Source organism: Lepidochelys olivacea (assembly GCF_965140295.1).
Source record: "Lepidochelys olivacea isolate rLepOli2 genome assembly, chromosome: 7".
NCBI lineage: Eukaryota > Metazoa > Chordata > Testudines > Cheloniidae > Lepidochelys > Lepidochelys olivacea.
In genome coordinates this window covers 15,328,745-15,347,695 of record NC_140417.1, presented here as the reverse complement: position 1 = coordinate 15,347,695, position 18,951 = coordinate 15,328,745, and the positions used below count along the sequence as shown (strand labels likewise).

The window sequence follows — 18,951 nt, the reverse complement described above, 5'->3', positions numbered from 1 at the left end:
TGACATGGCTAATACTTGAAACAGGCCCAGAGGTGATCTGCCAAATATACTGCTGTTTGGGTTATAACTAAAAGAAGCTTATGGTCTACTTCTATAGAGCCTCTTATCACGAAAGATAGGTAAGTGTTTGTTGTGTTACCCATCATGGAAATAGTCACTCCTAGCATGGAACAGGACAGCACGTTGCGCTGCTACTAATGTGCAATATTTCCTCTTTCACTTGTCACTTACCAACTGTAGCTATTGGTTACTTTGTATGCATTGCATGCAAAAGCACTGAAGCTGTAACTTACAAACCTGGTGCCTATAGTTGAAGATTGAAATCCAAATTTAGACTCCTAAATAAATGACCTGATTTTCCCCTCCTCCTTCCCCCAAGAGGTTCTCAGCATCTGCAGCTCCCGTTTATGTTAGTGAAGTTACAGGAGCTTATGTCAGGGGTGAACCCTTGGAATCTGAGTGCACTGGTTGGGGAGGTGGAAATGCCCACTTGGTCCCATAGGATCAGTATGACACAAATGCCAAGGAAACAGTGTGTATGGAGTGTCATGAAATGAGGAGAGCCCAAAAGATTCAAGTGATAAAACAATGTGAGACAAGAATCTCATTTTTATTAGAGACATTGTGCTTTCCCTGTATTGGAGACGAGGGCATTGTCCTAAAGAACAGCCAGCCTCTTCTTTGTGTTTGACTCTTGTAAAATCTTGCAAAAGCTAAACTTCTTTCACCACACACCAGAATACATTTCAGTGAGAATATTTATTTTCATGAATATAACTCTTCAGCTACAAATACAATTAGTGTAAGCCAAATAAAGAGGATGTTTCAATCCAGGTTGTCAGTACCTACATATAAGATGAGGACGTGAGGGTGTGAATCTAGATCAGGATTAAAATAAAATTTTGACTTCAGTTCAAGATCAAATAAAGGGTAGGATTCACAGTGGATGGAACCAAAATATTGTCATGAATTGCATTTGAGATTTTTTTGGTCCCAAAAGGTGGAGATCTCACAAGATGAACTGAACTCATGACATTTCTGCTAGTTTGGTAACTATTTCCTGAGGACAGCTGCTTTTGAGCCTTTTGGAAAATCAGACCTATTTCCAGGTTTGGGTCTGGCCTGGAACTCTCTGTGAACTCCATCCAATTTTCAGTGACAACAGATCAAAAACAACGCCTGGACTTGTCATTCAGACTGACCAATCTATCAGTGTGGCAAAGGACTGAATGGGCTTGAAAACAATGAGTTATGCTGGGGTTTAACCGGGAAGTTGGTGCTACTGCTGCCAGTGATCTGGCCAGTGGAAATATGGTCATTGCTAACATGGGGAATCTATCTCTGTCAGAACATACAGAGGCAGGAGATCTGGGCAGGTGTCTGTATCTTGGTGGCTATGGACTGATCTCAGCCTTATTGCAAGACTCTGTAGTGTGTGTGTGTGTGTGTGTGTTTTTGTTAAATCCAGGCCAGACAGCCACCTGGAAACTAGCCTTTTTGCTCTCACTAAATGATCACAATTGGCTAGGACTGTAGTTTTGCACTTCAGCTAAACACATGCATTATACAGGTACCAGCAAGTTTGGTGGGTTGATTGCACATTCAACAATCAAACTTGGTTTCAAAAGGGATTAAAGTTCATGAAGTGTGATGTTCCCTCTTACTTTGTCCTTAACACAACCCTAAAAACCAAGGAAGTTTCAGGTTATGGGACACTTCTTAATCATGCCCTAATGCTCACAGAGCACATTTTCCAGAGATGGCGACAGACTTGACATCATGACAAGCAACTTCAGTCAGCCTCAAACTGATGGTAAAACACACTTCGCACAACATATTAATCTCCCTCCCAGAATAATACAATACCTTAATGACAACCTCAGCAACATTAACAGACATTCCGGACTGACCTATATTAGGGGGGTGTGTGTGTTTATGGGAGAGCTTATAATGAAGGTGAAATACATGCTCCAAAATATGGGGACTTTATTTGTAATGCTTTACCTTGTCATTCAAAAATCCACAACACTGATTTAAAATGTATATTTATTCTGGAAGTTAAACGCACTTCTAGTGTAATTATACATGGCTGAACTTTGCTCTGTATTTAATAATTGAGCATGGATAATTTGTACTTATTATGGTAGATGAAATGTCATAAAATACTTGCAAAAGGTGCTGACACTTGAACCGCAGTACAAATATTTGTCTTTTTTGTAGTCAGGCAGGAACATCATTATGACAGTTATGGGCAAGTCTGTTGAAATTTGATCATTATTATTGTCAGTACTTCTTCACGAATGCCATTTAGAAAGAGAAAATTATTTTTTTTCCCCTGCCAGCGAGTAAATATTACAAAAAGACATCCAAGAAGGAGACAGATTCTGGCTTAGTGGGAACACAGTGTGAGTGACAATCTGAGATCAACAGATCATTATTTTTTCACAGCAGGCAAAGAGGAGCTCTGAGAAATGGCAAATCGTAGTGCCAATCTTCTGCTGATGGCAATGCTAAACAATGGGATTTTTTTAAAATGTTGTTTGGTTGCAATTATATTTTGCCCATGCAGGGCTATTGTGGATTGGCTACAATCATTCTGCTCAAGGTATTGTTAAGTGAAAGGAGTGTTGATGACCTGATAAACTTGGTTTGGACCAGGGTTAATGAGATGCTCAATATTCCCAATTTTTAACTTCTTTGATTTCTGCCCATATTTGGGCTCCATCCCCATTCCCCAGTTTCACTGAGTTCATGCTTGGTGCAGGTGAATGAGGGGAAGGCAAAGATATCTCACAGCTACTTTTGCCATCTTCTCCATTCCTGGACCAACCCACAAGTACTCCTGTTTTTTTGGCCTCTACTGTAAGTCAGAGTCAGCCCTAGGACTACTCTGACTTATGCCAGTTAAACAGTTCCTTAGGAACCATTCCACATGCTGGAGTGCATTATGTTTATTTATATTCAATCTCTGTCATGACTCTTCCCAGTCCCCAGGCAGCCCCAGCATGTCCTGGACCCCAAAAGGAGGGAAATGGGGGGTGGAAAGCAACTGATGTCCTCAAAAGAATTTTCCCACTAAGGCACTCTTCAGCTGCCCCTTTATGGCACCTTTAAGGTCCCTTCCCACCATTCTGAGAGCTCAAAGCACTCTTATAGGAAGCTGATGAGGCCTTCTGTGTTTAGTAGAGGTGGGAGACATTTTTTGGGTGAATAGTTTATTGCCAAAAATGAAGATTTGGGTCAACCAAAACTATATGCAAATTCAGGTCAAATTTTGTAAAAAACAAAGACAAAAAAACCCCCACCACCAGCCCCTCAAAAGAAACTAAATTAAAACAACAAAGCAAAAGAAAATCATTTACTGTTGAACAAAATATTTCATTAACCCAGAAATGAAAATTTTGGGAGTTTTCATTTTGATCAAGGAAAAAACTACAAATTTATGAACTGACAACCCAAGAATTTACTGAACTCTAGTGTTTAGTATCTTGATGTATCCAGATAGGGAGGTTAGCATATTCATCAGTGTCTTGGGATTCTAAAATTGACCCCTGAGAAGTATTAGAATACAAGGTGTAGTTCCAAGATGTGGTTGTACATTTCTGTAATTGGCTTCTGAGGCTGTATTGGGAATGAGGCCTCACTTGATCTGAGGGGAGAATGTGCCTTCAAGCCTGAACAAGAGCTCTGTATAAACTTAAAAGGTTGTCCGCTTCACCAGCAGAAATTGATCCAACAGAAGATATTATCTCACCTACCTTGTCCCACTAATATAGTGGGACCAACATGGCTACAACAACAACTGTAAACTACATTTATTGGCGATTCCAGTTTGGCTGAGCTTGTCATTTTCATCTTCCTTTGTCATACATGATGATGATAAATGTGCTTGTGCAAATAAATGACCAGGCTCATTCATTCTCTCTCTGTGCTTGTGTGCATTTTAAAACCTGACAGGGAATGCATGCCACGTGATCTCAAGTTTAAAACTAGTTTCTTCCTCTTTGACTGCCTTTCCAGTAGGAACGAAGTCAATCATTGAAGGGCTGTTGCTGCTGCTTTTCGCTGGGTAGTGCTGAACAGCTAATAAGGGAAATGCTCTCTGAAACCATAGTCACAACCAGGCAATCACTCAAAAATCTGAAAGAGCTTGGTTCTGCCTGTAAATATTTACACTTGAGGAACTGCTTTATTGCACTCTTGGATAGTATACGGCATGCTTTGTAAATTTTTTTTACCCACTAGGGACTGTTTTGCCTGATCGTACTTGTGTTCTGCTCATAAATACTCCAACCATTTGGGATTACTTAACTTTTGAAGATTCTAATAAAATTACATGGGACTTACTCTCATATTTTTCTTGAACTGATGCACTTTCACACAGTCATTGTTCATCCACCCAGCAGCTTTTACTGTTTCAATGGCTGGAAAGTGTCTCTGTAAACAGTGTGACCATTTACCAAACCATTTATATCCATCTGGATCACCGGAGCTGAAATTGGCTACTAGAGAATCTGGGAATCCTGTCTGAACACTCTGTTCATAATCTCTAAAACACACACACTCTCATCACGATCATTTTATTCATGGTTAGGAAAGCTTGGTCATATGAGATGAATACGTTGCTTCATTTTTCTGGATGGCAGGCTATAGGCACACTGAGGCTCTGTGTTTGAACACAGCCAATTAACTGGATTGACAAATGAGGGATTTGGACACTCAGACTGGTACTTAGTTGCATCAAATACCTGTTTTATGCATCTAAGTGCTGATTTGAGCATCCAAATGTGGGATGTGGGTATCCTATTTAGGCATTTATGTGTGAACACTGGGCTTCTCATGGGCGTCCTGTTTCTCAGTAGCTTGTGGAAGAAGGGAAGTTCTGTAGTCACATAGGCCCATACACAGTGTGGGGGTGGACACCTATAAACCCCACGATAGGGCTCAAGGAGGCTGTAGGTTTCCCCTATTCTGATTTTTCATGATTTGAATCTGTTAGTGATAAGGTGACTTATTTCAAACTTTGTCAGTGATTTCAATAAAACCTTTGCCTCTGCTGGAGTGGAATGAGCAGGCTAGTGTGCTTGTGCCCCATTGCTTTACATTGAATGGAATGAATATGCTTAACTCTGTGCCAGAAACAGGCAGGCATGGAGGAGCTTCGTCACTGCCCTAAACGCCAGAGGCCTAATAGGAACATGATGATGAACTCTATGCTACAGGCCTTGTACTGTTAGTGCTCATGGAGATTCTCCTTTGATGCAAGAGGCAGCTTGGGGCAGCAGAATCTGCTTTGAAATTCAGAGGGGCCCTGGCATGCAGCAGGGCAACAACCAGGATGCTCTAATGGCCACAGACCTAGTACAGTGGCTTTCAGAAAGGACAGGTAAAAGAGAATTTATTTTTGTTTGTTAATGCTAGCGGTATTTAGTGGAATCTTTAAATCCCCTGACTCCTATCAATTCAAGATTCTTAAGTGGAATCTAACCCTTTTGGATGTTCAATCTTTAAGCCCTTGAAGCTTGGCTCAGTGAGAGGAAGAGTGAGGAAAAGCTATGTGATTGTTACCTTATGTTTCTCAATCAGCCATTCAGATGCAGTACAAGTAGCAGCCAGAAGCATGGAAATTATAGGGTGAAACTTGTGAACCCATGATGTTGACACGGGGAGTAATTGGGTTAAGTGGCGTTCTGTGATGTTGGCAGAGCACAGGTTAGAATGCTGTGCTGCATGCTCAGACTGCAACGTTGTCTTCCTTGGATCACTCCTTCAACCAACCGCCCTCCTCCTTGTTGCCCCCAGTGCAGGAAAACGACCACCAATCAGCTCAACATCAGACTTCATTACCTATTTCCTCCATCCATTATTTGCTCCATGGTACCACCCCCTGCATATCGTAACAACTGGTAAAAATAATGAATGAGAATAACTGATCTAAACCTTCCTTTAGATACAGCCAGATGGAATATAAGGGAGGGTAGTCATGATCCCTCATTCAGGGTAGGGTCTGCCAGGTTGAACCCCAGTGAATTGATTTTTAAAGCATCTATGGCATCTGAAGTCATTCTTATTATCAACGGTGCTTTCTTCTCCAGTTTTCCCCATCCCCAACATAAATTTCAGCAAAAAGAAAAGGAGGACTTGTGGCACCTTAGAGACTAACCAATTTATTAGAGCATAAGCTTTCGTGAGCTACAGCAGCTCACGAAAGCTTATGCTCGAATAAATTGGTTAGTCTCTAAGGTGCCACAAGTACTCCTTTTCTTTTTGCGAATACAGACTAACACGGCTGTTACTCTGAAACCTGTCATAAATTTCAGCATGGTTTTAGCAGCCAATATCTGCACAGGTTGCTAGAGTTAGAGATAATTGTTGTATAAATGGATCATACTTTTAAAAACTCCCTTTTATTTTGCAATTCTGGCAGCATTCCCCATTTTAAATATAGGGCCTATCTCGAAGCAGTAGACTCTTCCAAAGAAGAAGAAACTTTGTCGCTCCTGGACCATTGGAATGTATTCCAAGTCCTGATGTAGAAAGAGTTTTGGAAATGACAATTACTAAAACCAGATCAAAAATGAAGTCTGTGTGAATGGGGGGAGAAGGGGAAGGGAAAAGCAAGATGGTAATAAGGATGATATGGTTACAGTCACTATTTCATGAGCCAACATAACTACAATAAAATTCAGCCTTCCAAGGACTCTATTATGCTTTTATCTCTCGTGTTCAGTATTTTTTAGGGGTTTTAGGAAGCTAACAGCAGCTGTGCTGATGACCTGGCACTGTGTTCAAAAGTTGCATCTCTACATGATGAAAAATAGAGTAATAGCATTGTAAAGCTGGGAAGTTAGCTAATGAGAATAGAGCTAGTGGTTAGGGATGGCCAGGAAACAACAATTCCATTTCATTAAATGCTTTGAGGTTTCAACGTCGTTTCATTCCAATATGGAACAAAAATGAAATCTTTTGAAAATTTTAAAGCAGCAGAGGGAGGTGGAAAGAGGTGCAGAAGAGAGAGAATGTATGTCCACCCTGTTCACAAACAATAGAAAAATAACCCTGCAGCAGTGAGTCTCAAAACCCAGGTCAACTGACTTGGATTTGGGCTACAAGGCCAAAAATAGTAGTGGTGACATTCCCAGTTGGGCTGGAGCCAGGGCTCTGAAACCTGGCCGGGGAGGATGAGTCTTAGAGCCTTGGCTCCCACCCTTGTGGGAAAGTCTACAGGGCTATTTTTAGACCCTTAGCCTGAGTCAGCTGACCTGAGCTGAGACACGGTGCTATTCTGCAATGTAGGTGTACCCATAAGTAGTGAGGCAGTAACTCTGTAGTTTAGTCTGGCTAGTGGCTTGGGATGTAGGACCCATAGGTTCAAATCCATGTTCTGCCTGATTCAGAGCACAGATTTTCATCCTAGATTACTCTGAATCAGGCAAATCCCACAGTGCTAAAATGCTCTCCTGCCCCCGAGAAACTTGCTTGATGAAAATACTGTCTCAACAGAACACTTCTGCAAAATATTTTAGTTTCAACTGAAATTTTCTGAATTTTATGAAAATGTTTCAGCCAACTCTACTAGTAGTACAGCATGGGGAACTGCTATTGAAAACTGGCTAATAGGGTAAGAATTTTCTATCTTGAATTCTTGCAACTGGAGCATCAGAAGTTATTGTGACTTTGCTGATAGAAACATGATTAAAATACTTTCCAAAGATGCCACACATTTCCAGAAAAAAATGGTCATTTTCTGTTGTAAAATTGTACCACGGACACTGTTACCTATTGTTATATATTCAGTTTATATTTCCTCTGTATTAAAGATGCACAGACAGTTCCCCACTAAGTCTCCCCCTTCATTATAAGTAAGCATGCTGAAGAATCACAGCATACACAACTACTAGAATTGTATTACTTGTCTAGCATATTTCCTCTCTGTTCCTCTAAGCTGCCCTGATTCAAATGTGACTCTGTTCTTGATGTTTTACTTGATTTCAAAGAGTTCCAACAGAATAGCCTAAGGCATCTGTTATAACAATGGGTTAGAACTGGGGCCTATTAGAGGGAAAATCCAGTGACTGTCCTTTAGAAATTACTGTACTTTTTGCCCTTAAAAGTTGGCAAAAAGTTGATGATAGTTTGAAGGTAAATAAAATTGCAGCAAATATTCTGCTACAGCTCAGCAGCCTGGTAAGATTCTCACTTCTTGTGAGGTCATATTTTTGTATGTGTTCTGTACCCTGACTTATCTTTCATGATGCTCTTTGATTGCTAACAAGGGATGCATCTGAGAGCTACAGATGGGATATATTTACATGTAACTCTGTTCCAGTTAATAAAATGGATCAAAAGCAATCAGCTCTTATTGGCAAGCTCTAGTTCTGCAGAAAGGCTATCCAGTAAACAGGATGATCTATATTATGCACTGAAGATGAGTTTATGCTGAGAAATGATATTTGTGAAAAACAATACTGAGCAGCAGGCTTGTATCCTGTCTGCAAGGAGGTTGCTGGGAAGGTGGCTGTGATGTGAAGAGGCATTCAATGAAGGATAGTCTGAAATGAAACCACTAAGGAAAGGCCTGTTAAAATGTCAGTCTCATACAAAAGACATCCTGGGATTCCTTTAAAAAGATGGAAAATATGGAGGAACAGGGTATGGCCTCATGGTGACGTGCTGCTGTCATGTCCCAAACAAGCTACATTTGTTCTGGTATGATACGCTGCTTCACAGTGGTGACGTGCAAATCCCAAAACGTATTCTTCTCATGCCCACTGAGGCATCTTGTCCCCCCAACAGATTCTGATTCTCCTCTGCTGCCATTGATGCATCCCTCTACTAAACACCCTGAATTTCTCTGTTCCTGTTCAGGCCATTCCTCCTAGCATCTGTATTGTGCTGTCATGGAGACAGGAGCAAAACCCCAATGGGTGCGAAAGAAAAGAATTTGTCCCCCAGCCAGTTCAAAGCTAAGACTGGAAGATTGTTGTGCTGTATGTCCAGATATTCCCCTACCAATCAGCTGTAGAAATGATCTTAAGGGGCTGACTTTGCTGAGCTACTGACAGTTACTTATTTAGACAAGTCACAAATTGTGGGAGGGGGATGTTGGAAGATTAGGAAAAAGCAAAAGGAAGAAAGGAAACTGGCAGTTGCCAGCTGGTAAGTTTAACTTTTTCAAAGAACATAATAGAAGAAATACTAAATGGAGCATATTTGGCCCTTAAGTGTTATATGGCCTCCATTACTGTAGTATCTGAGCTCCTCTGTTTAATGTTTGGAGAATGAAACATGGAGGAAGAATTTCTAAGAGATCCATAGAAGATTGGTGCTAAACTTCCATTGAGGACACCTGTTTGCCTTGGAAAATCCCCCCGCCCCACCTGCCCCAATTAACACAGTAAAGAAATGTGATGGTAAGGCTGATACAGTGGGAAGATCCCAACTGGTGTAAATCAGCACTGCTCCATTGAAATCAAGAGCTACAGCAACTTACGTCAGCTTAGGATATAGGCCAGTGTTTTAAAACCATCGTATTATACCTAAGTATTCCACTGGTTAATGATTTATCCAGGAAGTTGAATGTTTTACATTCCACGTGGTCTAAATGAATGCCCCCACACCCATCTGAATTTCACAACATTTGGGGGAAGTATCATATACTCCTGTTTGGCTGAACCTCCATGTTCTCTGAATCCCTTCAGTGTCCCCCAGCATGAGATACATGCCATCTGCAGCATGTATCTCATGTTGGGGGACATGGAAGCGATTTGGATAATAGAGCAGAGGACTAGTCTGGGAGCTGCCCTGGCCGTGAGGGAGGCCACCAGGCTGCTGAACGCTTTGGTGGCAGCGGGGAATTCCCTGCACTGCCGCAGGGCCTGTGACACTCCATTCCCTGCCCACCACAACTCTGCTCTGCAGATACCACTGCTTTCCTTGTGCCTGCGGGGATTGTGTGATTGGCCTGAGGTAGCACAGGGAGCCCTCTGCAGCCCTGCTGTCATGGGAGTGAGTGTGCAGGGCAGAGCAGAAACCCCCAGTCAGAACTGAGGAGGAGGAGGACAAGCCCCTGGCTGCAGGGGAGGCCACCCCCTTGCTGAGTGACTGAACAACTCCAGCTCTTTTGATTGTCCGAATAAAATCCATGTCCCCCATGCTTTTGGGACAATCAGGAGTTTACTGTAAATATCTGGCTCTGAACTTACAGTTGGACCCTGACATCTATACTGAATCAAAGCCCTAGTTCTGGATCCAAACTTTGCAGTCAGGGCCATAAGGTAGGTACATCAGGGTGCATAAAGGACAGCACAGAAAACTTCCATTGAACTTCTTTGCTTTCCCATGGCTTGTGCTGCTTCTCTAATGTTAATTTAAATATAGTCTTTGTTTGTAAATAACCAAACATACTTTCCTCTGAAAGATATTCCCATTACTGCTCAGACATTTCAATACATACTATGATGTGTGTGGCGCTCAAGCAGAAAAGCATCACAAATATTTCCTTCTCAGAACAGTTACCCAGTTACCAAATGTTACTCAAAGAGCAAAGCTGTTACTTAATTTAATGTTTTAGAACCATTCAAGAGAAAGTGCTCTTGTCACTTTTGAAATTGTCTAATGCTGCCTTTGTCTCCAGGCCAAGGGAAAACAAAGTTTTTCTTCAGAGGGACAGTCTCCTTATTGCATATTTATTGTTGACTTTGTGCTTTTTGTATTACCATTCATATGAGGATCATAGACTTTGTCAAGTTCATTACTCACTAATTAATTGTAAATGGATTTCAGTGTCTAATCTAGCTTTTTATATATCTTTCTATTCTGCACTGTTCTTAAAGGAGTCTCTGGGTAAGATAGTGGCAGTGTGATGGAGCAAGATTATTCTATGCTAAATACTGCCAGAGTCTATTACAGTAGGGCACTTTCAATGTGATAATTCCCTTGTAGATATGCAATGTGGATTGTCCAAGTTCCCCTGGCTGGACCTGTCTGTAGGCCACTGGCTATGGCGTATTAAATAATGGCCAAGTTTTTGTTCTGGATCACCAGCACTTTTTCTTTTTGAACCCCATACTCTTCTTTAAAGCCATGAATGCAAGTGTTCAGGGCAATCTCCTTTTGAGCTTGATGCCAGTCGTGTTAATTTGGTTGGGTGTAAGGAGATGCTGGTGCATAAAGCTGCATCAACTTTTCTCCCCCAAAGTACCTGTGCCATGCTTAAGTTCAACAGGGATGAAGGACAAAAGGCAGCAAAACCACTTTTTGATTGTGGATCTCTGGTGGCACAGTGACCGTACATCAGCCTGGATGAGATCTGTTTTTAAATGACCTCTCCTATAGAAGCAGCTTACAGAACTTAATGAGATGAAACCAAATAAGGTTCTATGGAAATTACTTTAAAAACCTATTGAATAGAATTCATTACAAGAGAATTCTCTAGGTTGGTTTGAGATGACTATAAAAAAAAATTGTAATTCATTGTTGAATTATTTAGGTCCAGATTCTTCCACCTGTAAGTGCAGGGCACCCACCTCTCATGAGCACTCCTTCTGGTCAGGTGAGCCTGGAGTCTTTAAACAGTTCCAGCCCTACCCCCAGGGCTTTCTCTCTAGAGGCAATGGTTTTACCCTCCCTGGGCCCCTCTGACCCTAGCTCTTCAGCTGGGCCACTGAATAGTTCAGATCTCCTTCAAGATGTTTTTTGCTGTCCAATTGTAGGCCACTTCCCCAGTGACCTATTGGGGGGGACCCAGGAACACCCACTACTCCAGGTCGCAACCCAGGGACCCTAATAACAGCCAGGTCCCACTGTGACCCTTCAGTGAAGCTTCTTTCAGTTTCCTGGGACACTTCTCCAAAGCTCCATCCTTCACCAAAGCTTCACCCTTACCTCAGGGCTCTTTTGTGTTCAGGCCCAGCAGCCATTCAGGAGCATTTCCTTGCTCCCCCAGTCCCTGCCAGCACTGAGCTGTTCATGGAGCTGCAGTTCTCTTTAGGCAGCCAGGAGCACTATCTGTAATCCTTTGCCTCTAGCAAAGAATTGACTCTGGTCTGCACTGCAGCTCCTTTTATACTAGCCTGCAATCCTCTGATTGGCTGCTTCCTGTGCAGTCTCTGTAGGCTGCTTGGAGGACTTAACTCCACTGCTCTTCTCCTGGAATGGGGGTGGGAGGACCCTGAGGCTCCAGTAGGGGGTCTCTGGGCCTAGTCCACCCTGTCATACCACCATTACTCAATTTGAATAGTGCTTTATTTCTTATAATCAATGGGATTACTGAGGATATAAGTAGTACTCAATGTGAGTAAAGGCAGTAGAATCTGGAATAAACATTTAAGTCTTTAATGCCAATCTAGAAAGGAAATTTGTTTCATATGTTATCAGTTATTTCTTTAAATTTTTCCATTTACTTTTATAAACTTTATTTTTTGATATAGAATATAATTTACTTTCCACAGTGTCTCATTAATTCTAGTCAAAGTCTCTTAAAAGTGGTTTATGGCAACAATTGTACCTATAAGGCACTGACCTGAAGTGATATTCTCAAATTTTTAATGCAGTTTTTGCATTAATAAATAAATTTGCCTAGATCTGTATGCTTGTAAATATTTGAACTCAGCTGGTATCACTTAGATATCCGCTTATGTTAGATCCTGAAGATCAGATAGTTAAATGGCTAAGTTTGGACCCATAAAAGTTCTTTGGGCACACAATTGCATATGTAATTACTTGCAGGTACAAAATTAAAGGGCCCGTTGAAGCCCAAATGAAAATCAGTCTTTTAGTGTATTGTGCATGGTGACTAATTGACTTGTATGCAACAAACAGTTTAATATCACACTATTAAAATTTAGTTTATTTTCCTAGGGGAAAAGCAAGTTTGTATTTAATCTTGTGTAGTAGTCACAAAACAGAAAATATGGTGCCTTAGAATTATATAGGAGGCTCTCATTCACCCTGCTGAAGGAAAGGGTACTTTGTGTGCTGGGGTACATTAATGCACACTGTAAGTACTTGAAATAGCTTGTGGAGGAGGATCAGATGTCTCAGATTGGGTAACCGAGCCTTATAGGTTTACTGAAGTATGGCCATTCAGTGGTCTGTTAGAAAGGCCTTAGTCCTTTTCCAGGGGTCAGGTTCCTTTTTAGATGTAGGTAGTATCACCAATACCACAATCAGAATTGGCACTCTGATTATCTAGTCTTTAGAGGCTACAGAATCATCTTGGAACTAGAACTATGCTCTTACCACTAGACAGAGTTCAGCCAGAACAGCACTGTGACACATTGTCAAGGAGGTTCAGGGAAGCTTTCACTGATGGCTGCCCAAGATGTGCCTGCTGCATGTTAACTTGACCTCCCATCTCCATTCAAGTTTGTTTCTGAGCTGCTAGAAAGAACTTGCAGAAATGTCAACAGTCAACTTCTCTTTAATTCTTTAACTGTGCTGAAATCTTACTGCCTTCATTCAGGAGCTTATTGGTAAATTATGTTGCTGTTAACTTCAATGAGAATACAAATTTGTCAAAACGAATCTTTTAAGATACCACAGTGCATTTCATGAGTAAAAACAAATGTGAGTTTTAACCACCACCGTGTATCCTTCTTAAAGTTTGGATGATGTAGGCACTTTTTCTCATTGGAAATTCTAATAAAACCTTTGAGGAGTTTCTCCCTTCAGTTGTTTCGTGTTTTACAGTCAGTTTGTCAATAATATAGGCCTACCCACCTCCTTTCCCCATTTAAGATTTTAGTCACTCTCATTTTGGTCCCTGAGCAAAAGGTAATATGAGGTGTCTCTGTGCTCTTAAGTTTGTGAAGGCATTATATATTAATAAAACTTTAAAACAATCTTAGCATACAGCTATCTAATTCCTGGATGAACAGGGCTATTTTTCCCCCAGTTACACTTCATTAAAATTTTTGAGTATAAAATAAACATGCAGGGACCACTAAAAAGGCAAAACAGTAATATCCACTTTCATCTGTGCAAACACATTGTGTCAGTATGACGGCTGCTATCTTGGCTAACATCCTAAGGATTGTACTGAGGACTTCCACATTTGAAAGCATGAGCTGCTACAGTTTGAGCTAAAGAGGCAAGCTTCCACGCTTTGGGTTGTAACACCACATATTCTCTGAAGAATGGCAGAGGGGCCTGTGAAACATGCGTTCACCATTGGGTTGTACCAATATGAATTAAAAATGGCAACGTTTTTGAACCATCACCCCTACTATAATTGCAGAACTCTTTATGCACTGTGTGAGCTGCAAACCTTCTCTGCTTTCTTCAAGCTCTCCAAGTGCAATATTACAAAACAAGAGAAGCTGTTCTACTTAAGATTATAGTGTTGCCTTGGCCAGTTTTACAATTTCACATAGAAAATGAAATTAGGGTGTCAGGAAAACCAAAAGAGAACTTTCATTAGTGGATACTTTAAAGCCTTAGAAGGCAGAAGATATTTTCTTTGCTTCAATTAATTTATATAGTGTCATTGTTTCTGCAATCAGGGAGAAGAACATCAAGTGGAAAGATCTATACTTTCTAATAATAGCTTATGTATGGCTAGCTGAAAGTTCTGTCATATCCAGAGGCAATGTATAACATTTTTACTGATGTCAAAAGCAGCAATGGAAATAGATACTTTTGTGGGGGGTGTGTGTGTGGGGGGATACCCCAAATGTTGAGTTATGGCACTCTGTACTAGTGTTTTTATCTATTTGCCTACAGTAGGTTAAAGTATATTTTATACTGACAATATCCTATTGCCTGTTAAAGATGATAAAATGTTAAACAGAGACCAGCTCTCTTGCTTAGAGAAGTTTCACTTTTTTTTTTTTCGCAACTTGTTACATGTGTGCTCAATGGGAGTTAGGAGGCTACTTGCCCTTTGAAAATTGTCCTCTTCATCATTGCAAGCTTATGCTTAGACACCAGTTTAAGCTTAGAACACATGCTTAAGCAACTTGCTGAATGAGGTTTAGAATATAAGATTGGTTTTTGGTGGGATGGCTGTTTTTAAATTGACAGTAAAAGAACTCAGGATTAATCATTAACTCTCAAGTGACCAAAATCCTGTCATCTGCCGATGGCATTGTCTTTATCCTTCCATGTACTCATAATAAACAGTTTTAGAAAGGAATTCTGCATGGCTGTTGGATCTTCTAGATAAAATATGCTGTGACGAACTGCATAGGAGAGAGGATGCAGCAGTCTGAAGAATAGCATAGCAATATATTCACCGCTATGACTGATTTTACAATTGCTGTTAATGTGCCATATTATTGGCCATACATGTTCATTGGGGGGCCGTATTAATGAAGGGGTTGTACATGATTTACCCTTGCATTTTTTGAAGTTGTTTGGAGGCTAATACCTACGTAACATCAAAATTCATCAACAGGATGCACCAGCGGTTCTCAAACCTCATTGCACCCTTCTGACAACAAAAAAGTACTATGTGAGCCCAGGCAGAGTCAGGAGGGGCCCTGGGCTTCACCTTAGGCCCAGCAAGTCTCACGCTGGCCTTGACCAGCCCATTCCAATGTGGGTCATGACCCCATTTTAGTCCCAACTCACAGTTTGAGAACCACTGCAATACACTTAAGGAGAGAAGGGAGATGAGTCTAAACTGTTTCAGCTTCCTTTGTTTTGGTGATCTTTCAATGACCTTAGGTTCCACAGGGCCTGATCTAGATTTGTAATAAGGCATTAATAAGGGCAAACTATTCTTAAATATTTCTCCAAGGCACTTAGCAGAAACAGAATGTCCTTCAGCATGGGGCTTATGTATTCTTTTTTTCTGATGAATTTTGTTGAATATGCTGTGTATATCTTTTGTGACTGGGTAAGGAGCATACTACTCCCCATTTATACAGGAGCATCTCTGTTTGGGATAATATAAAATATTGTCAGAGTGCAGTATCTTTTTCCCAAACATGTTTCTCTTCTCCTCCCTTTAGAACTATACTTCGAAACACCAGTGCCACAGAACAACTAGCGATGTTCAGTGACCTTCCACAATGGTAAGAATTGAAATTGATTTACCTCATCTTGACGCATGAAGACCCTGTGTGTGTCCCTTAGTTTATTATTGTGAGTGAGCAGTGGCATTGACAGCAAAGGATGTTGAGGTGGTAGCTGTCAGGACAGCAGAAGTGGAGTTTGTGATATGCTTATGTGTCTACACTATACCCCAGCAAAACAAGGCTAAATGCTAAATTAAATTGATACTTTTTATTATTGCAAGTTAATGGTCTGTGTACCCTATGCTAACAAGACATTTTTCCAATGCCTGTCAGTCCTACATCTGTAGATAGTCTGTTTGTTTTGTTCAAATACATTGGAATAAAAATGTATACAGAACCTAGATGCAACTATGATCTTTAAAATCATAGAGGTGAATTGTTTCCAATTTCAGATTTCTTCTTTTAGTCTCTGGGCTATTTTTCAGAAATGTGTGACGTGGAATGGCCAATAATAAAATGTAGGGATCAAACTGTAAGATAAATTCCTCCCAATTTTAAAAATACTTTTTATCTTTTGACTTTTTCTTACTGTTGGCTGCTTTTATTTCCTACCCCCTCAATTTGATTGTATGCAAAGCTCTGCTATCCCTAAAGCTGGCATCCAGCCCCACAGCTTGAAATGTGCTTTGAAATCTGTTTTTAATTAGATATGACCCACAATAATTTAATTACCAACCCACCCACCAAATTAACTTTTTGAATTTTAACAGCCATATTGTGTTAAAAAAACAAATATTCTGGAGCAGATACCTTACTCATTTCTATCTAGGGCATTCAGGCTAGAAGTGAAGTTGGAGTCTATTGTGATGGTTTAATTTCTTAACTAATTGCCCAAATTAGTTGTGAAAACTGCCTGGTTCATACATTGCCACAAGTCAGTTTTGGCTTAATCCCTTGTTTGTGGGAGATGAAATTGCTGGCATGCATTTTATGGCCAGTTATGGGATGATCCTGGCTTCTACCTACTACACCACATTGTTATGAATTATACGGTGGATCATAGGATCTGAACATCACCCAGAAAAATCAACGAGTTGAGCCTTGAGCAGATACAAATCTGGATCCGCAGATGCGGATATCTGTGTGGATGTAAAGCAGTATCCGCGGAACCACAAGGCTCTCCCAGGAACTGCAGCCGTGAAAGAAACAGACTGTTGGCTGTCGCTCTGAGGAGCCAGTGCTCCACGCTGGCAGTTCCTCCTGCGTGGCTGTACCACCCCCAGCCCCACTCACTGAGGCGGGCACCAGGCTCACTGGCAGCTGTCCCTGGTCACTCTCTTGTGTTCAAGTGATGCGCACACCCCCACACAAGAGGCACAGACAGCTCTGTGGAAGAGTCTGGGACAGGGCTGGGGGCGAGGCTGCGGGCAGTACAGCTGCACCAGAGGAACTGCTGGCACGGGGTGCTGGCTCCTGGGAGCGGCAGCCCCACGTTCTGCTCTTTTCGCTGCTGCAGTTCCCAGGAGAGCCCTGCGGTTCTGCAGATACTGATTTATATCCGCGGATATCCACATCCGTGGATATAAATGTGTATCATCACAGGGCTCTATCAATGAGAGAGGCTGTCTGTTGTTTTGTGAAGAGAACTTTCAAATCATTGATCCACTTTAATAAATTGAAGCTAACTAAATGTCACACAAATTTAAGGTCAGCAAATGGCCTGTACTGCAGATCTCAAAAAGTAATTGTCAGTGAGGAATCATCATCAAATAAGGCTGTTTTTTTGGGTGTGTGTGTGTGATGGATTTGGTCACAGAGACCCCCTTTGGACTGTCACCTGATGTGCTGAGACTACCTCTGAGCCTGCTTTCTTTGCCAGCTTGGGACTTCCAGAACCCTGTCTTGTTGAGCCAGACACGGAAGCCTGATGCAACACAGACCCAGGGTCTGAACCATGCCCCCCAAAGCTGCAGACTTATCTGAAAACAGCTTAGCAAGTGCCCCTGTTTCCACCACCCAGACACCCAGCTCTCAATGGGATCCAAACCCCGAATAAATCTGTTTTACTCTGTATAAAACTTATGAGTTTAGTCTGTATAAATTGTCCACCCTCTATAACACTGATAGAGAGATATGCACAGCTGTTTGCTCCCCCAGGTATTAAGCACTTACTCTGGGTTTATTAATAAACAAAAGTGATTTTATTAAGTATAAAAAGTAGGATTTAAGTGGTTTCAAGTAATAGACAGAACAAAGCAAAATAAAATCATTTGGTTTTATTTTACCAAGCAAAATAAAACAAAACACATAAGTCTAAGCCTAATATATTAAGAAATGGAGTACAAGTATATCTCACCCTCAGAGATGTTCCAGTAAGCTTCTTTCACAGCCTTGCAACAAAACCTGATGCCAACTTTGTCCACATATTTATTCAAGTGACGCCATCATAGGACCTAAATCACATTAGCCATCAGGGGCTCGTTCAGCTGCACATCTACCAATGTGATATATGCCATTACGTGCCAGCAATGCCCCTCTGCCATGTACATTGGCCAAACCGGACAGTCTCTATGCAAAAGAATAAATGGACACAAATCTGACATCAAGAATCATAACATTCAAAAACCGGTAGGAGAACACTTCAACCTCCCTGGCCACTCAGTAAAAGACTTAAGGGTGGCAATTTTGCAACAGAAAAACTTCAAAAACAGACTCCAACGAGAAACTGCTGAGCTTGAATTAATATGCAAACTAGATACCATTAACTTGGGTTTGAATGGCTGGGTCATTACACATATTGAATCTATTTCCCCATGTTAAGTATCCTCACACCACCTTGTCAACTGCCTAAATGAGCCATCTTGATTATCACTACAAACATTTTTTCTTCTGCTGATAATAGCGCGCTCGCGCGCGCGCTCTCTCTCTCTCTCTCCATCCAATGAAGTGGGCTGTAGCCCATGAAAGCTTACTCTCTAATAAATTTGTT

At 41.2% G+C, this 18,951-nt stretch overlaps 1 protein-coding gene across 4 annotated transcripts in view; it reads left to right on the top strand.

Annotated features, from left to right (window-relative positions):
• The window catches only part of LOC311523475 (uncharacterized protein), a 359,706-nt gene that overhangs the window by 140,574 nt on the left and 200,181 nt on the right, over nucleotides 1–18,951 (top strand). For all 4 annotated transcript variants that reach the window (XR_014712344.1, XR_014712346.1, XR_014712347.1 and 1 more), the window contains one exon: nucleotides 15,957–16,019. Coding sequence is in view for 1 of the 4 variants with exons in the window: in XM_084633477.1 (XP_084489603.1) it covers nucleotides 15,957–16,007 (51 nt within the window). In the remaining 3 variants the exon portion in view is untranslated. The remainder of the gene's footprint in view (nucleotides 1–15,956; nucleotides 16,020–18,951) is intronic.